Raw genomic sequence first — 24,310 nt, forward strand, 5'->3', positions numbered from 1 at the left:
AGTTTGCACGTCAACCCTCGATCCAAACCCAGCACTGGCTGCTTAGATGTGCAGCATGCCGGCCTTGGTGTACAGTGCTCCAGCATCCGTGTGGGACACGCTTGGCATTGTTTAAAGAGGCATGAGGACCCCGGTGCCAGTCCCCAGCTTGCAAGGCGAGCTGCCCTGCTCAGCACCACTCTGGTGCCACACAAGAAGGCCCAGTTGAGCTGGGGCTGGTCTGAGGCCTGAGAGACTGGCAGTCACTGCACCTCAGTGGTTGGTATTTTTCCCACTCCTGTTCTTGGCACTGCCATTGGGAAGCTCCCCAGCACCTTCGGTGTCCTGGCCTCTGCAATGACATGCTCCCACGACACTGGGCCCTGACCTTGATGGTAGGCCCAGGAACTCTTCTCGCGAGCAGCTCCTCGGTCAGGGGCTTGGAATTCAGGGGCAGGAATTTCTATTCCCAGTATCCTCTTATCCCCAAGGCCAAGAGTGGGCCCAGTCTGTCCTGGAGCTTGGAAGGCTGGACACGCTCACAAGAAAGTTCAGGTTCTGGTGTTTTCCTTGGCCTCCCTCGTTCCCTCTCTAGCTCCAGGGGACAGGCGTGCTGTCCTGGATGGGAAGGGCACTTGCTTCCGTATTTCCATCGTTCTCAGGTTCCTTGCGAGCACGCGGGGCCATGGAAAGGCCAAACGGAAGGGTGGTGAACTGACCAAGTGCATGGTGGTGGCGGCTGCCTTTCTGCGCAGACCTTGGGCACAGCTCTGCCCATACTCGCATGACTGGCTCATCAAGGGCAGCTCCACCGGGTCCCATTCTCCATGTTCTCAAGTCTCTGCTGGTCCTGCCTTAGCAAATAGAGTTCATGGGCCTCCTAGACTCTACCCGTGCGAGAGCCTTCCTGCCCAATCTCACTTTCAGACACATCCGGGCCTTATTCGCACCTGACCTAGGTCCCCTAGCACTACAGCCAGAAAGTGCACGAGGCCCCTGGGGCTCCCGGCGGCCTGCACGTCCACGGTACAGCATGCTAGGCTTTGCCGCCAGCCTCTTCGTACTTGGCTCGCCACAGTCCACAGACCCACCAGCAGCTCATTGGACAGTCTCCCCCAGGTCGCTTCTGTGCCCATGGCTGGGTGGCTGCAGCCCCAGGAGCAGTGTGCGGAGGCCCCTTCGCTTGCCCCCCGCTCTCCCTGTCTGCTCGTGGATGCGTTGGAGGTGGGGTGGGGAGCTCACCTGGGTGCACAGTGCTCAGGCTGTGGTGTCAGGAGGAACGTCAGTGTCAGAGCTCAGGGCAGTGTCTCGACTGCCTTTGTCCGTCCCCGGGGCCAGTGCAGTTCTGTGCTGACGGACACGGCTGCAGAGTGCTGTATAGACACACAGGGTGATGCCTGCTCCTCTCCCCTCTGCTGCGAAGCCTTTGACCCGCGGGACTTTTACATCAAATGCTGCACCTGTCTGTCGGGCCCAGAACACCAGGCCGATCGCCTCAGCTGCTGCTTCAGTACCCACCAGTGGTCCATCTTCTAGAGCTGGGGTCATCCCCCATGGGCCTATTTGCCACGAGGAGCAACAGGAAGTGCCCCAGGCTCTGCTCCTTCTGGATCCACAACTGTGGCCCCAGTGCAGGTGTGTTCCACGTTCCGTGGTCGGGCTGCCGTTCCTGCTAGCATGCTGAGTTGTGTTCAGAATTCCTCAGGACGGTGTGGACATGATGCTCGTTGCACCTGTGTGGTTCACAATGCTGCTCAGCCTCGTGGTGGACAGGCCAGTAGCCCTCCTGCTGTATCCTGACCATCTCACCCAGAACCCCGGCTGGCTGCAGCACCTCAGCCTCCTTTCCCTCCACCTTGTGTTGTGGAGACTCCGTGGCTGAAATTCAGTGCTCGGACTCTGTTAGGGAAGTCCAGTTGGGCAGTGGAAAACCCTCCACTAAGCAGTGGAAGAATTTCTCACTCTGGTCCTGCCTGAAGGGAAGTTGACCTCAGGAGGCAGCCGTGCCCTAGGGCCTGGATTATCTTTTGCACTTGAAGCACCAAGGGCTGGCTCTGTTATCCATCAGGGTCCATTTGGCTGCCATTTGGCCTTTCACCCGGCAGTGGTGAATAGATCCTTTTTGCCAACCAAACGGTAGGGTGTTTCCTCAAGGGGCTGGAAAGGGTACCCTCGGGGTAAATACCTAGTCCCTCCATGGGGCCTCAACCTGGTCCTATCCCAGCTCTTTGAGCTCCTGGCCACCTGTCCCTTGTCCTGCCTTCCTTGGAAGGCTGCCAGGTGGGTTTCAGAGCTCGGGCTCTAACCTCTGAGCCCCAGGACACCGGCTTTTCAAAGGACCAGGTGCAGTTCTGTCCCCGCCCGGCCTTTCTGCCTAAGGTGGTCTCCCACTTCCATGTTAACCAGGACACTTTTCTGCCCATGTTCTTCCCCAAACCCCATGCCTCTTCTAGTGAGTAGGCCCTTCATTCCTAAAGGTAAGGCTGTTTTTTAAATTACCACAATATCCAATTGCGAAAGCGGAAAGAATGGAGGGGCTGCTTGTCTCATCTCCGCATCTCTTCTCCTGGATCACATTCTGCATCAGGACCTGATATGACCTGGCCAAGGTCCCTGCTCCGGCCCTCAGCGCACTCCATGGAGGCACGGGCTTCCTCGGTGACCCTCCTCATGCTAGTTCCCATTCAGGACACTTGCAGAGCAGCGACGAGGTCCTCCGTCCACATGTTTGCAACGGACTGCACCATCACGCAGCAGGCCTGGGGTGGTAGAGCAGTACTCCAGATGGCAGCGTGTGGATCTCCAGCCCCTTCGCCAGGTGAGCTGCTTGCAGGAGCAGTCACTTGAAGACGAAATGGCCACTTGCCTCTGTAACGGTTGTTCTCTGAGAGGCTCCTCATGTTCATTCCGGATCCCACCCGCCTCCCTTCTGCCAGAAAGCCTGCAAGAAGGACAGGAGGGAGGGGGGATGCTGCTTGGGGAAAGCCCTTCTGCGTGCACACACCTGTGGGAACGACTGAGCAGCACATCTCGAAGACCAGCATTCCCAGAGGTTTTCTAAGTGGTGAGTCTGCTGGATTTCAGAGAAGAGGGCCACGGAGCATATCTTAACCGAGAGTGGCAGCGGGGTGCTCCATCAGCGCCCGTGAACTGGCTCGGGGTTTGTAAGCTGGAGACCAGAGTCAGGAGTGAGGAGTATGGGTGTGTCAGTCAGTCAGTGCCAGGCCTTGCAGGGACGCTCTGCACTGCATGATACCATCCCCTCCCCCCAAGACTGAGCTGCGAACGGGCCATGTTTGCCATGTGGGTGGGAGGGGCCTGGCCCGGTTCTTTATTCCTATAGGGACTTTCCCGATAGCACCAGCTGAGCGGCGGAGGATGTGCCGGGAATCTCTGCTAGACAATGTCTGTTCACACTTTGGTCCAGCAGGCTCAGTGCTCCCTGGCACGCACCTGAGGGCTGGGATTCAGTCAGAGGCTGACAGCGAGTCAGCGCAAAATCCCATCTTGCATTTTGGAATCAGGAGAAGAGCGACAAGCCAAAATCATTCTTCCCTTTCAGAGTCGTCTCGTCCGCCTTCTTGAAGGGGTAGCTGAGATGTCACCCTGTGCGCTAATAATCCCTCTGGGCCCAAGTCTGAGCGCAGCATAAATTCTCCTCTTCGGACCACGCCCCCACTTGTACTTCTGGTATCAGGCCTGCAAGATGCTGTCAGTTTTGGGGAACCTGAGGGGAAGGGAGGGAATATAAATCTCAAATCCACCCTGAGGGGGGGGTTGATTTGTAGATTTTTTTTTTTTTTTTTTCCAAGGCCTGAGAAGGAGCATTAGCTTTCCTAATGGTGGGTTTTTTGTAAAACACAGGTCAGGGAATTTCATTGTTACTTCTGTATTGAGCCTAATAATTTGTTTGACTACCGTAGTTTCCAGTATGGATTTGAAGACTTCAGGAGATGGAGAATCCACCACTTCCCTTGGGAATCTGTTCCAGTGGTTAATCTCTTGCTGTTTCTAACACAAAGCCAGCCTAATTTCGTATTTGAATTTGTCTGCCTTCAGTGTCTAGCTCGTTCAGCCAGGGCCTTCCTGTGCCTGCTTGTGTGAGCTGAGAGCCATTTACCACCAGCTACTTTCTCCCCTTTTAGATATTTGCTGTATAATCAAGGCACCTCTCACTCATGTTTGAGAAGAGAAGCAGCTTGAGCTCTGAACATCTCCCTGAGAGGTATTTTCTCCAGCCCTCAGATAAGTTTTGTAGCTCTTCTTTGTGCTCTTTCCAGTTTTTTCAGCATCCTCCTAGAAAGGTGGGTGCCTTCCATCCAGAACACATGTAAAATAACCTTCCTGCTCCCGGTCCCTTGTACTCCAAGGGTCGTATGAGCCGCTTTTGTTACAGCATTGTACTGGGCGCTCACGGTCAGTGCTTGTATATTGTGACCCTAAATCCTTCTCCGGCTCACCGCCTTCCATGCTGCACTCGCCCAGGGTGTAGGTCTGGCATGCAGCAGCGTTGGCATGTAGCACACTGCCTGCTGTTCCAGAAAGGTTCACGGGGACAATGGAAGCCTGTCTCCCAAGAGCAGTTTTAGACCTTGGCGTGTTACCGGACCAAAGTGAAGGCTGATGGAGATCTAATTGCTTTCTCTAAATGCAAGATGGGGCTAATCAGCAGAGCTCCCTACGCCTGTGCACACTGGTGGTGTGAAAACATTTGGGAATACAGGCAGTCCCCGACTTACGCGGATCCGACTTACGTCAGATCCGCAGTTACGAACACGGACTGCGGGACCGCGTGGTCCCGCTGCCTGTGTACTCCCCGGCAAGAAAAGCGGCTTTGAATCAGGATGCCTGGGGCAGAGCAGCTGGGGTGCTGCTGGGTTGGTCCAGTAGCGCCGGATCGGCGCTACTGGAGCAACCCAGCAGCACCCCAGGTGCTCTGCCCCAGGCGTCCCCTAGTCAGCTGCTGCTGAAACTGACCAGCGCTGACTACAGGAAGCCCGAGGCAGAGTTGCTCTGCCCCGGCTTCCTGGAATCAGCCGGTGATAAGTTTCAGCAGCAGCTGACTTGGGGACGCTTGGGGTTCTTAAGTTGATTCTGTATGTAAGTCGGAACTGGCGGTCAGTTTCAGCAGCGGCTGAATCTGGACGCCAGTTCCGACTTACATACAGATTCAATTTAAGAACAAACCTACAGTCCCTATCTTGTACGTAACCCGGGGACTGCCTGTAAACCGGTCATGAATAAATTGAGGTTGGAAATTCTGAGGGGCAAGATTCTGACCCCTCCTCCCACGAAGAGTAGTGGGACAAACACCCCGAACTCGTTTGAAGCTCTGTTTTGTTAACTCCGTGCATGGGATTGTGGGATGGCGAGTTGACATCCGTTCGTAGATATTAGGATTATAAGGCATAGCCCCCATGGATTTAAAAACACATGGTCAAATCAGCATCGTAGCCTCCTTAGGCCAGTAACCCTGTCAAGTGGATTTGAGGGAAAGTAAACAGGATGTATCTTGATTTCAGTAAGGCTTTTAATAGTCCTGGGTCTGGTTGTGTTCAGAATTTTCATTAATGACTTGGATAAAGAAATGGAGAGTACACTTATACAATTTTCAGCTTGAAGCATGGAGTTTAAAACTCTGACAAATTAGAGAACTGATCTGAATGTAACAAGTGACTATTGCTAAAGGCAATTGTAAAGTACTGCATTGGGGAAGGAAAAATTAAATGTACACTTACAAACTGGAGAGTAATTGGCTGGGGGCTAGTACTGCTGAAGGACCTAGGAACTCATTGTGGACCACAAACTGAAAATGAGTCGCCAATGAAGGCTACATTGGCACCCCTGAGGCCTTAGCTGAAGCACTGAGTCCAGTTTAGGGTAACACATTTTAGACAAGATGTGAACAAATTGGAGAGAGGCCCGAGGAGAACAGCAGAAATGTTAAAAGGTTTAGAAAACCTGGCCTGAGCAGAAAGGTTAAAACCCCTGGGCATGTGTAGACTTAAAGAGAGAGGAAGGACCTGCTAAGCCTTCGAGGACTGAATGAAGATGGCAGTGATGAATAGTTCTCCATAGCTACTGAAATTAAGACAAGGAAGAATTGGCTTCATTTCAGCAAATGTAGGTATTAGGTACAACTTTTATATAAGCATAAAGTCTGGCCTAGGGCTTCAGGGGCTGGAGAGGGGCTAGAGGTATCGACAAACAAGTTCAGCAAATGTCAGGGAGGCTCTAGAATAACTTGGTTTTGCCTCCGCAAAGAGGGCTGGACGTGATGACCTCCCAAGGTCCCTCACAGCCATACATTTCTAAGAGGGGGTTGCCTGTAACTCAAGAGCAAAGGTTGATGGAAGAATTGTGTTGCCTACACCAAGGGTTAGGTCAATTTAGCTACATCTCTTAGGCTGTGTCCAGACTCAGGGTTTTTTTCGGGAAAAGTAGCCTTTTTCCGAAAAAACTTCCCCTGCGTCCAGACTCAAGCCGCGTTCTTTCGAAATTAAATCGAAAGAACGCGGCTTTTCTTTCGATGGCGGTAAACCTCATTTCATGAGGAAGAACGCCTTCTTTCGAAAGTTCCTCTTTCAAAAGAAGGCGTTCTTCAATGTAAATAGGGCTTCTTCGAAAGAGAGCATCCAGACTCACTGGATGCTTTCGAAAAAGCAAGCTGCTTTTTCGAAAGTTCAACGTGCAGTCTAGACGCTCTCTTTCGAAAGTATCTTTCGAAAGAGCCTCTTTCGAAAGAGGCTTGTAGTCTAGACATAGCCTTAGAGTGGATTTTTCACATGCTGAAAGATGTGGCTATGCCAGTGTGGACCAGGCCTAAAAATCTCCATAGAATAGTGTCAAAATTGTGGGACTGAAACTTTGGCCTGTCTCTCAGAACCTGGCACTTAATCAAAAAATCTGCCACAGCCTCAGGACTTGCCGTAGTGGATCAGGCTCAGGGTTCAACTAGTCCGGTCTCTTATCTTACAGCAGTCACTCACAGGACTTGGCTCCCTTCCACGGGTAAGCAGGTGGTGGTTGTTAGCAGAGACCTGCCTAATTGCTCTTTGAAACTTATAAGCTTGTAGGCTGAGAGCCTGTAGTAGTGAGTTCTTCTCTTTAAATTAGCCGCCTTCCAGGTCTGGGTGTTCCTTTGTTGTGACATGGGGAAACAGAAGCTCTTGTGCCTTTTCTACACCATTGTTTTAAAAACTTCTATTGTGTCCAATGGGATTGGTCTCCTGTCTTAAAAAAAAAAAAGCGCTCTTTCATTCTTCTCAGTCTCCTTCATATTTTTCCCTAGTACTAACCAGTGTGAGTGCGGGCAAGTTACTGCCCAGCTAGCCCTTAGTTCAGGGGTGGGGAACCTTCTTTTGGGTCAAGGGCCACTGACCCTGAAAAATCAGTTGGGGCCCCCACACAAGTGAGAAGCAAAACCAAACAATCCTCGCTGATCTGGATCCCGCCTGGCCAGGAGAAAGACGCGCCCCACATTCCCCTTGCACACCAAAGCCTAGGGGGCCCAGCCTAGCCGATTTCGTGTGCTCCAGCCCTGGGGTGAGGCAGTGGGGGATGGGTGCAGGAGCACCAGTGTGGGCTCCTCAGTATGGCAGGGGCTGGATTTGGCCCCTGGGCCTGAGGTTCCTCACCCCTCCTTAATGCATCAACAGGAACTGTCCATTTTCCATCCTTTGAATTTTTTAACCCAAGATTGAATATAAAACACTAGTTCACCTACAAGGGACGGGGCTGGATGCAGCAGTCCCAGTGTGAGCTAGGCCAGAGATCAGCCGTAGGGCCATATTGCTGGTTTTTCCCCTACATCTGGGAATCCGTAAAGCAGGGAGTACAGTCCAGATCCAAAATGCCCAATGTCCATTGGTTTCAAGGGCCGTGAGGCGTCTTAACGTCCTGTGAGGACCTATCCTGTCTTCCAGCAAGGAGACTTGGGAGGGTCGTTTGAGTCTTGTCAGGAAGGCTCCTGGGGGTCTCCAGGAAAAGCCAGTAAATACGTTGTTCAAAATGCCTGGAGCGAGGGCTGCTTGTCCCACGCCACCTGCTGAGGTAGGGTGAAGGTGCGCTGCAGTCTGGGTCCAAGCCCTGATTCGTCTCCACTTGCATCCGCTCACTGCTGAACACCTGTCCCATCAGTCCTCACCGCTGGGGCTGGACTGACTTCTGGGGGATGGGCTGGCAGTGGGATCTTGGGGGGAAGTTCGGTGCCGGAGTGGGGGGTTAGGGAGACGCCCGCTGCGGGCGTGCTCCGTGGCTTTGCTCCTGTCCCCCTGGTCTGCTGGGGGGGGGGGGGGGTCCAGCAAAGCCGCTGGACCCCCCCAGCAGACCAGGGACACCCGAGCAAAGCTGCCGCCTTCTTCCCTGAGTCTGGGACTAAGGGGAGGGAAAGCAGCACAGCTACCCACAAGAGCTAGTATAGCATCGCTGAACTCCGATGCACAGGGGCCAGGCCCATCCCTGCAGATCTCCTCCAGCACATGCCAGGGGTAGGCGATTCTTTTTGATTGGGAAGGAGCAAGAATGAAAAAAGACTAGAGTAGGTGTTGAGAACATTTGTTTTGTATCACAACTAAATGGATTCACACTTATCCGTAGGTTACTAACATCCTCCAGGCACCTAAGCCCCTGGGCTGGATTGCTCCTGCCCATGCCAGCACTGTAGCCTTACTGTTCAACGCAAATCTGCAGGCTGGAGAAATCCCACTCGTCACGACCTTGCAGCTGCGTCCCCCTTAGTCCTTGTGTCCTGCGGCTCTGCCTGGCAGAGGTGCAAGGGAGAGTGGCTCTGCCCTGTGGCAAAGCTGGCCTGTAGGCTCCACATCTGCTGCTCCCATTGGCCAGGGATCACAGCAACAGGAGCAGCAGGGAGCAGTGCCTGTAAGTGCAGGGCAGCAAGCAGCCACCTGTTCCACCGTGAGAGCTGTGCCAATTTCCTGCCCCACCCCCAGCCCACTCCTGCACCCAACTTCCCCCCAAGATCCCACTGCCAGCCCGTCCCCCAGAAGTCAGTCCAGCCCCGGCGGTGAGGACTGATGGGACAGGTGTTCAGCAGTGAGCAGATGCAAGTGGAGACGAATCAGGGCTTGGACCCAGACTGCAGCGCACCTTCACCCTACCTCAGCAGGTGGCGTGGGACAAGCAGCCCTCGCTCCAGGCATTTTGAACAACGTATTTACTGGCTTTTCCTGGAGACCCCCAGGAGCCTCCCTGACAAGACTCAAACGACCCTCCCAAGTCTCCTTGCTGGAAGACAGGATAGGTCCTCACAGGACGTTAAGACGCCTCACGGCCCTTGAAACCAATGGACATTGGGCATTTTGGATCTGGGCTGTACTCCCTGCTTTACGGCTTCCCAGATGTAGGGAAAAACCAGCAATATGGCCCTACGGCTGATCTCTGGCCTAGCTCACACTGGCGGCGGCTTTGCTCAGGTGTCCCTGGTCTGCTGGGGGGATGCAGCGGCTTTGCTGGACCCCCCCAGCAGACCAGGGAGACCGGGAGAAGCTTTTCTCGCCCCGGAGGACACGGCTGGCGACCCGCTGCCCATGAGCTCCGGGGCGAGAAAAGCCCCGTTTGTAAGTGCGGATCTGACATAAGTCGGATCCGCGTAAGTTGGGGACTGCCTGTATAGAGCAGTATAAACAAGTCATTGATCGAATGAAATGTTACTTTCTATTATGGCTGTCAAGCAATTAAAATCACGATTAATGTGATTAAAAATTGTGTGGAATTAGTTGCGCTGTTAATAATAGAATACAAATTCGTTAATATTTTTGGATATTTTCTACATTTTCAAATGTATTGATTTCAATTTTAACGGCATATAAAGTGAACAGTGCTAATGTTGAATTTTTATTTCAAATATTTTCACTGTAAAAAAGAAAAGCTTATTTTAGTTCACCTCGGGCAAGTACTGTCGTGCAAGCTCTAGCATGAACGATGAACTTCCAAATGTAGAATTATGTACAAAAGCCCTGCATTTAAAAATAAGAAATGTAAAATGCTAGAGCCTAGAAGTCCATGCTGTGCCGCTGCTTGTTCATGTTTCTAGGAGAGAGTGCTGCCTGCTTCTTGTTTACACTGTCACCTGGAAGTGAGACTAGGCCTTCATGTGGCACTTTTGTCGTTGGCATTGCCAGACATGCTAACGATTCATATGTCCCTTCATGTGTTGGCCGCCATTCCAGAGGACGTGTCCATGCTGATGACACTCGTTAAAAATGCATTAATTAAATTTGTGACTGAACTCCTTGGGGGAGAGTTGTGTGTCTCCTGCTCCATTTTACCTGAATTCTGCCATATATTGTGTTCAAGCAGTCTCGGATGATGACCCAGAACACTTTCGCTGCACATTTGACAAAACACAAAGAGGATTCCACTGTGAGATTTCTAAAAATACTACAGCACTCACCCCAAGGTTTAAGGATCTCAAGTGCTTTCCAAAATCTGAGGAGCAAGGTGTGGCACATGCGTTCAGAAATCTTAAAAGAACAGCGCTCCAATGCAGCAACTACAGAACCTGCACCATCAGAAAAGAAATTCAACCGTCTGCTGGTGGGTTTGGCACTCAAATAATGAAAATGAACACGCTGGCCTGAGCTGGTTGGATGCAAGTCCTCTGCAATGACAGTTGAAGCATGAGTGGACCTAGGAATCTTCTGCGTATCTTCAGCACCAGCTACAAAAGTGCCACATGTCTGCCTAGATTAATTTCCAAGTGACATAGTGCTGCCTGCTTCTTATTTACAATCTCCTGCAAATGTAAACAAACTGGTTTGTCTGAGCCATTGGTAGAACAAGGTGTAGGACTGAGTTGGATTTGTAGGCTCTAAAGTTTTATATTGATTTTGATTTATGTAATAAACTTTACATTTGTAAATTGCACTTTCAGAATAATGAAATTGCACTACAGTACTTGTATTTTGCAAGTCACGTACCGTTTTTACAGTGCAAAAATTTGTAATAAAACTAATATTAAGTGAGCTCTATCCACTTTGTATTGTGTTGTAACTGAATATATTTGAAAGTGTACCTAAGACAGCCCTACCCAGCCAAAGGCCAGTATCCTGTCTTCTGAGCGTGGCCAATCCCAGGCTCCCTAGAGGGAATGAACGGAACGGAATCGTCAAGTGATCCAGCCCCTGACACCCATTCCTAGCTGCTGACAGCCAGAAGCCTGGGACACCATTCCTGCCCATCCTCACGGGGTGAATGCCATCTGGTCCCGGTGACTTGTTACTGTTTAGTTGATCAGATTTTTCCAAAACCTGCTCTAAGGATACCTCAGTCTGGGACAGTTCCTCAGATTTGTCACCTACAACGAATGTACCTTTGGCTGCGAGCCACTGAGCTATTGCCTAAACTAGTATGGCTGTGAGGTGCTGGCTCAGGCTAACCACCCAAGTATGGACCCGTTTGTTCAAGTAGGGTAGGTCTCTGAGAACGCCTGGTCAAGGTGTGGTAGCAACCAAAAAAGCCAACAATGTTAAGAACAATTAGGAAGGGACTAGATAAGAAAATAAATACATTGCTGCTATAGAAACCCCTGGTATGCCCACACCTGGAACGATGTCCTGGGCGCCCCAGCTTAACAAAAGGGAAAATTGGAGAACGTACAGAGAAGGGCAACAAAATGAGTACAGCAATTCCTCATTTAACACGTGCCCGCGTAACACGTTCTCACAATCGCACGATTTATTTTTAGGGAACGTTTTTTGAATTACACAACTGTCCTTGGAATAACACGATTTCCCCAGCTGGCCCATTACCGGCGGCTGTGCGGGGCTTCCCCCACCTCCCTGCAAAGTGGTGGAGGGTTCACTGCTCGCTGCGCTGTTCCCTGGCAACCCCCCCCTTGCCGGACACAGTGCGGGTCCTGGTAGACCCGTCACAGGGGTATACTCCCAACCCAATCCTCGCCCTCCCCCCCCTCTGAGCCAAACACCTCTCCTCCCTGCTGTAACCCAGTCCCCTTTTTCCCCCAACCTTATGTCCTGGTCCCAACAGACACCACCGCTTGAAACACAACCCCCACCTTTTCCATTATTTTCAATGGGAAAATTGACCCCGCATAACACGTTTTCACTTAACACGATCATTTTCTGAAACATATCTGAAGTGTTAAATGAGGAATTACTGTAGGGATATAGAAGTGCATCCATAGGAAAAGAGATTAAGAAGGACTGGTACTCTTCAAGGAAAAAGAGGACTACAGGGGGAAATTATAGAAGTCTATAAAATCTAAGGGTGCATCTAGACAGCAGGGCTTAACTCAAAACAAGCTACACAATTTGAACTGTCAATTTGTGTAGCTTTTTGAAATAGGGAGCATCTACACAGCACTTATTTTGAAATAGTGCATTCTTCCTTCGATTTCCCTTACTCCTCGTACAATGAGGGTTACAGGAGTTGGAGTAAGAAGTCCTCCAGGTTTACAGTATTTTGACACTTTTGAAATAACTGCCTGCTGTGTAGCCATTGACTAAGTTATTTAGAAATAGTGTTACAATGTAGGCATACCCTAAAAGTGCAGAGAAAGCGAACAGGGACTTGTTTGTTTATCCCTTCACATAACACAAGAGCTAGGAGTCATAGAATCATAGAATAATAGGACTGGAAGGGACCTCAAGAGGTCATCGAGTCCAGCCCCCCGCCCTCAAGGCAGGACCAAGCTCCACCTACACCATCCCTGACAGATGTCTATCTAACCTGTTCTTAAATATCTCCAGAGAGGGAGATTCCACCACCTCCCTTGGCAATTTATTCCAATATTTGACCACCCTGACAGTTAGGAATTTTTTCCTAATGTCCAATCTAAACCTCCCTTGCTGCACTTTAAGCCCATTACTCCTTGTCCTGTCCTCAGAAACCAAGAGGAACAAATTTTCTCCTTCCTCCTTGTGACACCCTTTTAGATATTTGAAAACCGCTATCATGTCCCCCCTTAATCTTCTTTTTTCCAAACTAAACAAGCCCAGTTCATGAAGCCTGGCTTCATAGGTCATGTTCTCTAGACCTTTAATCTTTCTTGTCGCTCTTCTCTGTACCCTTTCCAATTTCTCCACATCTTTCTTGAAATGTGGCGCCCAGAACTGGACACAGTACTCCAGCTGAGGCCTAACTAGTGCAGAGTAGAGCGGCAGAATGACTTCACGAGTTTTGCTTACAACACACCTGTTGATACAACCTAGAATCATATTTGCTTTTTTGGCAACAGCATCACACTGTTGACTCATATTCAACTTGTGGTCCACTATGACCCCTAGATCCCTTTCTGCCATGCTCCTTCCTAGACAGTCGCTTCCCATCTTGTATGTATGGAACTGATTGTTCCTTCCTAACACAATTAATAGGCAGCTGGTTTAAAACAAACAATGTATTTCTTCACACATCATACAATCAACCTGTGGAACTCATTGCCATATGATGTTGTGAAGGCCCAAAGTGTAACTGGGTTCCAAAAAGAATTGACTATGTTCATGGAGGATAGTTCCATCAATGGTTATTGGTCAGGGACACGACCCCATGCTCTAGGGCTTTGCCTACACTGTGCGTTGTTGAGCAATAAGATATGCAAATGAGACACGGGGATGAAGATCGCTGCAGCTCATTTGCATACCTAATGAGACGTCATTTTTGTGGCACGGGCTTTTGCGCAAGAAGGAGCTGTCTACACTGCCCCTTCTTGCACAAACTGCCCCCCTTGCGCAGAGCCGTTCTGCTGCGTATTTTCAGGAAGAACGGCTCTGCGCAAGAGGGGTTTTTTGCTCAAGAAGGAGCAGTGTAGACAGCTCCTTCTTGCATAAAAGCCTGTGCCGCAAAATGGCGGCTCATTAGGTATGCAAATGAGGCGTGGCGATATTCATCCCCGTGCCGCATTTGCATATCTTATTGCTCAACAATGCGCAGTGTCGACATAGCCCCTGTGTGTCTCTACTCTGACTACCAGACGTCGGGGAGTGGCGGGTTACTTTCTAATTGCGCCGCTCCGTTGATTCCCCCTACGCTGGCCACTGTCGAAGGCAGGATACGGGACTGGGTGGGCCACTGATACAACCCAGTGTGGTCTGTTATGGTTAAAAGTTGGCAGTTCCCCAGCACGTCTCATTCCTGGGCCCAGGGCAGAATTGTTCACTCCTGTTAGGTTTTGGATTGTTTGCTTTAGTCTAGTTCTAATCAGCCCAAGGACTCGGCTCCTCTCTCTTCACCGTTTGCCCACATGTGCTATTTGCAGCCTGTTGTTATGTCCCCTTGTTGCTTAGGGATGCCAGACAGATTTAGCTCTTCTAATCTCTCCTGGTGAGTCAGTCTTTCTGGCCCGAGAGCTGTTTCATGGCTCTTCTCTGAGCACCCTCCACTTTTGCAGTATCTCCATGTGAGAATGGGGCAGCCAACTGGTCTCCCCCACCCTGCCCCAGGGCAGTAGGTGTGGGACTGAGCTGGAGGGAGCCACTGGTTCCTCCCTGCTCTGAGACCAAAAGTCCCTGTATATGCATTCCCACAATCTCGTTGGGCTTTTCCATCTGCCTTACGCTGCTGCAAACTGGTCGATCTTACAGCTGCCATCCTGTCTTGATCTCTAGTGGCTGTTCCTGTGGTCCAAGTATCTCCTGTCCATTGGGTATCTGGGCTTTATTTTCTCCTGGTGTATGTACTGCCTGTACCCAGGTTGACTCTGACTTGCTGATTTCCTGCCGTGATCTCTAGTCCCTCTCAACCCTGTGTTGCTTTCACTTGAGAGCTTAAGACTTACAGCGTTTAAGGCCGGAGGGCCCATTAGCCCATCTAGAGTGATGGTCTGTATAACACAGGCAACTGAATACCCCTTTACCAAGTCCCCTGTCACTTGTGTTTGGCTAGCATCAGTTCCAGAAAGTCATCCAGGGTCGGGACACTGCAAGAGACGGAGAATCCAACACCTTTAATAGTTTATGCCAATAATTAAACACGCCAACTTTTAACTCTTGTTGCCTGATTTCTAAGTTGAATTTGTCTGAGTTCCACTTCCAGTCATTGGTTCATTTTCTTCCTGTCTCTGCTAGATTAAAGTGCCCTTTGGTGTCTGGTATTTTCTCAACATGACAGTATGTACACGTGGAAATCAAAACCTCACAGTCATTTACAAGTCTCTGGGTCAGGCCTTTTTGCCAGCCCGTGAATTCTGTTTTGTGGCTCTGTTCGGCACCCTCTTCAATTTTGTTAACACGATTTTGAAAATGTGGCTCCCGGAATTGTACCAGATAGTCCTGTATCAGTCTCACCAAAGTCATCGAGCAAAGCCCTCCTGCCTCTCCCTGGTTGTACGTTTGCCCCTTTCAGCAGCCCCTGGGGACTCATGTCCTGGCGCTTGACTCAGTAGTCCCTTGGAGTGATGTCATTCCCCATGCTGGAGGTATGGCCTGCACTCCGGGTTCATTGTGTGTAATCTTCCTTTTGGCTGTATTAAAACAGTGTTTGAGTTGACGCAGGTTACTCTCAGAGCAAGGCCAGTCTGGATCACTGCTCTGTCCTTACAGATTAGCAAAATTTAAGGCCAGAAGGGACTATCAGAGTATGGAGTCTAACCTGTAGATCATAACGCCCTTCGAGCTGGTGCGGTTACCCTGTATGGAGCCCAGTAATGTATGTTTGGCTAAAGCATGCTGTTCCTCTCTGATCTTGGCTTACTCACCTTTACTAGCAGGAGTGAGTTTGTGTTTGCTTGTACATCATTGATAAATATGCTGCATAGTGTCAGGCCATGTACTGATCCAGGGAAAAGCACTAGAGACACCCCCTTCGATAATTCCCCATTCATCTGTCAGCCAGGTCTTAGTCCATTTCACCTGTGCTCTGTAGAGGAGGGTAACAAGACACCGTGGCTACGTCCAGACTGGCAGGATTTTCCGCAAATGCTTTTAACGGAAAAGTTTCTCCATTAAAAGCATTTGCAGAAAAGAGCATCTAGATTGGCACGGACGCTTTGGCACAAAAGCACTTTTTGCGGAAAAGTGTCCGTGTCAATCTCCATTTTCACCATCGGGGCTTTTTTTGCGCAAAACACTTTTTAGCGTCTACACTGACCCTTTTGCGCAAAAGCATTTCCGGAAAAGGGCTTTTGCCCAAATGGGAACATCAAAGCATTTGCGCAAGAAGCACTGATTTCGGACAGTAGAACGTCAGTTCTTTTGTGCAAAATCAAGCGGCCAGTGTAGACAGCTGGCAAGTTTTTCCACAAAATCAGCCGCCCATGACTGGAAGCTGCACAGGGTTCATTCGTTTTAGAACCAGAACTGGGAGCAGAAATAGCAGAAAGGGAGATGGGGCGGAGCCTCCATTTGCTGGTGGCTTACTGAGCTATAAGCCTGTGCTGATCAGGCAGCTTTCCAGAGGCCGTGTCTCTCAAAGCATCGTGGAACTTAGGGTCTTGGCTACAGGCTGGATCGATGGGTAGCAAGGGGCGATCTAGCCGAGAGGTGATAAGTCAGCTGCTGAGCTCTCCTGTCGACTCCAGTACGCCACCAGAACAAGCAGCATAGGTGGAGTCGGCAGGAGAGCGTCTGCCAGCGACTCGCCGCGGTGAAGACACCACAGTATGTAGATCTATGTACGTGGACTTCAGCTGCGTTACTCATGCAGCTGAAGATGTGCAGCAGATGGACAGTCCATGGGAGGGTAGAGTAGGACGTAAACACGTGGCAGCTGTCAAGTAACCTCGCTTCATAGAGTCCAGTTCTGCACACGTGGCTCACATCATGCGCTGAGCTGTGTGAAATGCTCTTTTCCAAGAACCCCAGGATCCCTGAGCCTTGCTCTCCCCGTCTTAGGCAGCCCAGATTCAGGGGTTCCCTAGCCACGGCATGAGAAGCACCTAGCAGGGCCCATACCAGAAACAGGCCACTAGAGGAGATGGCCCAAATTTGCTCTGGCCTCCCACTCCCGTGCAGCCTCTGAGGATGGCCTCAGCTGGGTGTGCTCTTAGGGCTAGAAGCCTCTGCAGCAGCCTTTCTCTGCTCTAGACTGTCCCAGAAAAGTGCCATCTTGTGGGCAGCAGGTTTCTTCCTGTCTCCTTCCTCCCCCACCAGCACCCTGCTGTCCCCAAGGGCTCTGTGCATTTCCACCACCAGTACCCCGGCCCTCAGGGAGCCCCCAGAACGCCTCCTTTCTTCCCTGTCATGGAGGGACTGTCTGCTGGGCCTGGGCTTCGGCTGGAGAGCACTGAGCAGGTGGGGTGGGCGGGGGGGAGCAGAGATGGGAGGAAGTTGGAGGCCCTAGTCAGGGTCCTGCGTCTGCCCGTCCCTGAGGGGAGAAGAGGAGTCAGGCCTCCGCACGCCTGGAGGGCGAAGAGAGTCATTTGATCATGGCCATGCCCTGGGATCAGTCTAGGACCCAGGTGCTTGTTAGGGTGGGGAGAGGCCCTTCATTTTGTGGTACCTGCATCGAATCGGGCCCCAAAGGAAAGGAGACCAAGAGGCATGATTGCTGTGACTGGCTTCTGTCACCCCCATCTGACTAAGTCCCACCCCTTCCCCCAGCTACTGCTCAGTCCCCTCCCCTCAACTCCTGCTCATCCCCATCCCACCGCAAGTCTCCTACCCACACCTCTGCTTGCAGCTGGCCAAAGTGTCCAATATGCTTGTGCCTGGCAAGTTGGCCCTTGGGCTAAAGGGCAGGGAAGGGAAGGGGCTGATTGGCTTTTGGGCGACTGCCCGATGTGTCTGCCATCCCGTCCCCCATCAGCCCTTCTGTTTTGCCGAAGGCAGGAGCCGCCATGCACGCACTGAAGCGAACTCGCCGTTGCACGTGGGCTGGAACGCGCCAGCCTGCATGTTCTGCGCACCCCTCTCGCCCACAGCGTGGGCTGCAGCCCTGTGATCTGTTTCCATTTTGCTTGCAGCTGACTCTGACTATCCTGCGGCAGACAGGGGGGCTGGGCATCAGCATCGCAGGGGGAAAAGGCTCAACTCCGTACAAGGGCGACGACGAGGTAAGGACCTGGGGTGCCAGCGCAGGGACAGACATGAGATGGGCCCCAGCAAGGCAGTGCCTGACCCTGCCTGTGCGGGGCCTGCTCTGTGGCTGTGTTGGCGCGCACCGGGCAAGGCAGGGCCAGCCTTAGACCCTCTTGGAAGCAGGAGTCTGGTAGGGCTGAGTAAGGGGGAATGTAGGTTGTGGGCTGACCCACCAGTGCTTCCCTGTGCTCACGGTGTAGTCACCAGAGAGAGTGCCACATCCGGGCCTGGGCATTCCCTTCCCAATAACAGACACCCCCAGAAGAAGGAATTCCTCCCTCTCTGGCCCCCCACTAACATCAACTCCTGGGGCAAAGGCCTGCTCTCCTCTTGCTCACATGACATTTTGCTTCCAGGGCATCTTTATTTCCCGTGTGTCAGAGGAGGGCCCTGCAGCCCGAGCAGGAGTCCGTGTTGGGGACAAGCTCCTGGAGGTAAGAGCCCAACCTGTGTGAAATGACAGTACTGTGGGCTGCAGGTGTGGTTCCAGTGTCTGGAGGAAGATTATTCTTTATTTGTGTGGCCATCATGCCTGTGCCTCCCAGTCAGGGCTTGGGGACCCATTTGTACAAACCCAGAACAAAACTTCCCTGCCCCAGTGAGCTTATGGTTGAACTAATATCCCCATTAACCTTAAGTTGTAAGGATGTGCTAAATTGAATGCTGAGGGGGCACCCGTCAGCGCTGGTACCACTCCTTGCGAGGAGCACGGGAAGTCGATAGGAGCAGTTCTCCCGTTGACCTCCTGCTGTGGGGAAGGTACTAAAGTTCGAATCGAGGTACGTCGATTCCAGCTACGTAGTTAACCCAGCTGGAGTTGCCTATCTTGATTCGAACTTCCAGGTAAGTATAGACATGGCTTTAGGACTCCTGGGTTCTATTTCTGGCTCTGGAAGGGAAGTATTGTCTATTGGTTAGAGCAGAAGAAGGAGGGTTATTGATACCTCAGTGCTATTTTTTCCTGTTGCTTTACATTTACATAGTGGGGCTGGTGTGTGTTTGAGGGTACCCTGTGGAGTTGGTATGTGTAGGCTCTCGTGGGGTTGGTTGGTGGGCGTCAGTGTGTGTGTCAGGGGGAGGGTTCTCTGTGCAGTCAGTGTGTGTTTGTGGGGGCTGGGGGAGTTCCCTGTGGAGAACACAAGAACGGCCAGACTGGGTCAGACCAATGGTCCATCTAGCTCAGTGTCCTGTCTTCTGACAGTGGTCAATGCCAGAAGCCCCAGAGGGAGTGAACAGAACAGGGAATCTTCAAGCCATCCCTCTCCTGTATCCCATTCCCAGCCTTTGACAGAGGGTAGGGACACCGTTCCTAACCATCCTGGCTAACAGCCATTGATGGACTAACCTCCATGAATTTATCTAGTTCTTTCTTGAACCCTGTTAAAGTTCTTCACAGCATCCTCTGGCAAGGAGTTCCACAGGATAACTGTGCGCTGTGTGAAGAAAAACTTCCTTTTGTTTGTTTTAAACCTGCTCCCCATTAATTTCATTTGGTGACCCCTAGTTTTTATATTGTAGGAACAAGAAAATAATTTTTCCTAATTCACTTTTTCCACATCAGTCATGATTTTATAGACCTCTGTCATATCCCCCCTTTGCCCCTCTTTTCTAAGCTGAAAAGTCCAAGTCTTTTTAATCTCTCTTCATATGGGACCCGTTCCAAACCCCTAATCATTTTTGTTGCCCTTTTCTGAACCTCTTCCAATGCCAGTGTATCATTTTTTAGATGGAGTGACCACATCTGTATGCAGTATTCAAGATGTGGGCGTACCATGCTTTTATACAGAGGCGATAAGATATTTTATTCTGTATCCCTTTTTTAATAATTCCTAACATTCTGTTTGTTTTTTGACTGCTGCTGCACACTGAGTGGATGTTTTCAGAGAACTATCCACAATGACTCCAAGATCTCTCTCTTGAGTAGTTATAGCTAAATTAGTCGACCTCATATTTTGTGCAAAGTTGGGATTATTTGTTACATAAGAACATAAGAACGGCCGTACTGGGTCAGACCAAAGGTCCTTGTAGCCCAGTATCCTGTCTGCCGATAGTGGCCAGCACAAGGTGCCCCAGAGAGGGTGGACCGAAGACAATGATCAAGCGATTTGTCTCCTGCCATCCCTCTCCAGCCTCTGACAAACAGAGGCCAAGGACACCATTTTATCCCCTGGCTAATAGCCTTTTATGGACCTAACCTCCATGAAATTATCTAGCTTCTCTTTAAACTCTGTTATAGTCCTAGCCTTCACAGCCTCCTCTGGCAAGGAGTTCCACAGGTTGACTACATGCTGTGTGAAGAAGAACTTTCTTTTATTAGTTTTAAACCTGCTACCCATTAATTTCATTTGGTGTCCTCTAGTTCTTCTATTTAGAGAACTAATAAATAACTTTTCTTTATCGACCCTCTCCACACCACTCATGATTTTATAGACCTCTATCATATCCCCCCTCAGTCTCCTCTTTTCTAACCGGAAAAGTCCCAGTTGTTTTAACCTCTCTTCATATGGGACCCGTTCCAAACCCCTAATCATTTTAGTTGCCCTTTTCTGAACCCTTTCCAAGGCCAAAGTATCTTTTTTGAGGTGAGGAGACCACATCTGTACACAGTATTCAAGATGTGGGCGTACCATAGTTTTATACAGGGGCAGTAAGATATTCTGGGTCTTGTTTTCTATCCCTTTCTTAATAATTCCTAGCATCCTATTTGCCTTTTTGACCGCCGCTGCACACTGTGTGGAAGTTTTCAGAGAACTGTCCACGATAACTCCAAGATCTTTCCTGATTTGTCGTAGCCAAATTAGCCCCCATCATACTGTACGTATAGTTGGGGTTATTTTTCCCGATGTGCATTACTTTACACTTATCCACATTAAATTTCATTTGCCATTTTGTTGCCCAATCACTCAGTTTGGTGAGATCTTCTTGGAGTCCCTCGCAGTCTGCTTCTGTCTTGACTATCTTAAACAGTTTGGTATCATCTGCAAACTTTACTACCTCACTGCTTACCCCTTTCTCCAGATCATTTATGAATAAGTTGAAAAGGATTGGTCCTAGGACTGACCCTTGGGGGACACCACTAGTTACCCCTCTCCAATCTGAAAATTTACCATTTATTCCTACCCTTTGTTTCCTGTCTTTTAGCCAGTTCTCAATCCAAGAAAGGACCTTCCCTCTTATCCCATGGCCATGTAATTTACACAAGAGCCTTTGGTGAGGGACCTTGTCAAAGGCTTTCTGAAAATCCAAGTATACTATATCTACTGGATCCCCCTTGTCCGCATGTTTGTTAACCCCTTCAAAGAACTCTAATAGATTAGTAAGACAGGATTTCCCTTTACAGAAACCATGTTGACTTTTGTCCAACAAATTATGTTCTTCTACATGCTTCACAATTTTATTCTTTACTATTGTTTCGACTAATTTGTCCGGTACTGAAGTTAGACTTACCGGTCTGTAATTGCCAGGATCGCCTCTAGAGCCCTTTTTAAATATTGGTGTCACGTTGGCTACCTTCCAGTCATTAGGTACGGAAGCCGATTTAAAGGATAGGCTACAAACCACAGATAACAGCTCAGCAATTTCCCATTTAAGTTCTTTTAGAACCCTTGGATGAACGCCATCCGGTCCCGGAGATTTGTTAACATTAAGTTTTTCTATTTGTTCCAAAACCTCCTCTAATGACACTTCAATCCGGGACAGTTCCTCAGATTCATCACCCACAAAGGACGGTGCAGATTCAGGAATCTCCCCAACATCCTCAGCCGTGAAGACTGAAGCAAAGAAATCATTTAGTTTCTCCGCAATGGCTTTATCGTCCTTGATTGCTCCTTTTATAGCTTGATCATCTAGGGGACCCACAGGCTTTTTAGCAGGCTTCCTGCTTCTAATGTCCTTAAAAAACATTTTGTTATTTCTTTTTGAGTTTTTGGCTAGCTGTTCCTCAAAATCTTTTTTTGCTTTTCTTATTACATGTTTACACTTGATTTGACAGTGTTTCTGTTCCTTTCTATTTATCTCACTAGGATTGGACTTCCACTTCTTAAAAGATACCTTTTTGTCCCTCACTGCTTCTTTTACATGGTGGTTAAGCCACGGTGACTCTTTTTTAGGTCTCTTGCTATGTTTTTTAATTTGGGGTATACATTTAAGTTGGGCCTCTATTATGGTGTCTTTAAAAAGTTTCCATGCAGCTTTCAGGGATTTGGCTCTAGTCACTGTGCCTTTTAATTTCTGTTTAACAAACCTCCTCATTTTTGTGTAATTCCCCTTTTTGAAATTAAATGCCAGAGTGCTGGACTGCTGAGGTGTTCTTCCCACCACAGGAATGTTGAATGTTATTATATTATGGTCACTATTCCCAAGCGGTCCTGTAACGGTTATATCCTGGACCTGATCCTGCGCTCCACTCAGGACTAAATCGAGAATTGCCTCTCTCCTTGTGGGTTCCTGCACCAGCTGCTCCAAGAAGCAGTCATTTAAGCAATTGAGAAATTTTATCTCCGCTTCTCTTCCTGAGGTGACATGGATCCAGTCAATATGGGGGTAATTAAAATCCCCCATTATTACAGAGTTCTCTATTTTGGTAGCCTCTCTCCAGTGTGCATGGCTTTACATTTATCAACATTACATTTCATTTCCCGTTTTGTTGCCCAATCACTCAGTTTGGTGAGATCTTTTTGAAGCTCTTCACAGTCTGCTTTGATCTTAACTACATTGAGCAGTTTGGGATCATTTGCAAATTTTACCACCTCCCTGTTTACCCCTTTCTCTAGATCATTTATGAACAAGTTGAATAGGATTGGTCTCAGGACAGATCCTTGGGGGACCCCACTTGTTACCCCTCTCCATTCTGAAAGCTGACCATTCATTCCTACCCTTGTTTTCCTGTCTTTTAACCAGTTCTCAATCAATGAAAGGACCTTCCCTCTTATCCCATGACAACTTACTTTGCTTAAGAGCATTTGGTGAAGGACCTTGTCAAGGGCTCTCTGGAAATCTAAGTACACTACATCCACAGGATCCCCCTTGTCCACATGTTTGTTGACCTCCCCAAATAAGTCTAGTAGATTAGTAAGGCAGGATTTCCCTTTACTGGAATCATAAGAACATAACACAAGAACATAAGAACGGCCGTACTGGGTCAGACCAAAGGTCCATCTAGCCCAGTATCCTGTCTGCCCGCAGTGGCCAGCACCAGGTGCCCCAGAGAGGGTGGACCGAAGACACAATCAAGCGATTTGTCTCCTGCCATCCCTCTCCAGCCTCTGACAAACAGAGGCCAAGGACACCATTTTATCCCCTGGCTAATAGCCTTTTATGGACCTAACCTCCATGAATTTATCCAGCTTCTCTTTAAACTCTGTTATAGTCCTAGCCTTCACAGCCTCCTCTGGCAAGGAGTTCCACAGGTTGACTACACGCTGTGTGAAGAACTTTCTTTTATTAGTTTTAAACCTGCTCCCCATTAATTTCATTTGGTGTCCGCTAGATCTTGTGTTTAGGGAACTAATAAATAACTTTTCTTTATCGGCCCTCTCCACACCACTCATGCTTTTATAGACCTCTATCATATCCCCCCTCAGTCTCCTCTTTTCTAAACTGAAAAGTCCCAGTCATTTTAACCTCTCTTCATATGGGACCCGTTCCAAACCCCTAATCATTTTAGTTTCCCTTTTCTGAACCCTTTCCAAGGCCAAAATATCTTTTTTGAGGTGAGGAGATCACATCTGTACACAGTATTCAAGATGTGGGCGTACCATAGTTTTATACAGGGGCAGTAAGATATTCTGGGTCTTATTTTCTATCCCTTTCCTAATAATTCCTAGCATCCTATTTGCCTTTTTAACCGCCGCTGCACACTGTGTGGAAGTTTTCAGAGAACTGTCCACGATAACTCCAAGATCTGAGTGATTGGGCAACAAAATGGCAAATGAAATTTAATGTGGATAAGTGTAAAGTAATGCACATGGGGAAAAATAACCCCAACTATACGTACAGTATGATGGAGGCTAATTTGGCTACGACAAATCAGGAAAGATCTTGGAGTTATGAGTGGTGTGGAGAGGGCTGATAAAGAAAAGTTATTTATTAGTTCCCTAAATAGAAGAACTAGAGGACACCAAATGAAATTAATGGGTAGCAGGTTTAAAACTAATACAAGAAAGTTCTTCTTCACACAGCGCGTAGTCAACCTGTGGAACTCCTTGCCAGAGGAGGCTGTGAAGGCTTGGACTATAATAGAGTTTAAAGAGAAGCTGGATAATTTCATGGAGGTTAGGTCCATAAAAGGCTATTAGCCAGGGAATAAAATGGTGTCCTTGGCCTCTGTCTGTCAGAGG

At 49.3% G+C, this 24,310-nt stretch overlaps 1 protein-coding gene across 47 annotated transcripts in view; it reads left to right on the plus strand.

Moving 5' to 3' along the window:
• SCRIB (scribble planar cell polarity protein) overlaps positions 1 to 24,310 on the plus strand; it is a 264,687-nt gene that overhangs the window by 74,656 nt on the left and 165,721 nt on the right. For 46 of the 47 annotated variants that reach the window (XM_075919859.1, XM_075919864.1, XM_075919865.1 and 43 more), the window contains 2 exons: positions 17,858 to 17,947; positions 18,329 to 18,406. In XM_075919859.1, coding sequence (XP_075775974.1) covers positions 17,858 to 17,947; positions 18,329 to 18,406 — 168 coding nt within the window. Of the gene's footprint in view, positions 1 to 4,124; positions 4,205 to 17,857; positions 17,948 to 18,328; positions 18,407 to 24,310 lie in introns of those variants that run through there. The other variant, XR_012901145.1, reaches the window with a different exon arrangement.

Source organism: Pelodiscus sinensis, chromosome 2 (genome assembly GCF_049634645.1).
Source record: "Pelodiscus sinensis isolate JC-2024 chromosome 2, ASM4963464v1, whole genome shotgun sequence".
In the NCBI taxonomy this organism is placed as follows: domain Eukaryota; kingdom Metazoa; phylum Chordata; order Testudines; family Trionychidae; genus Pelodiscus; species Pelodiscus sinensis.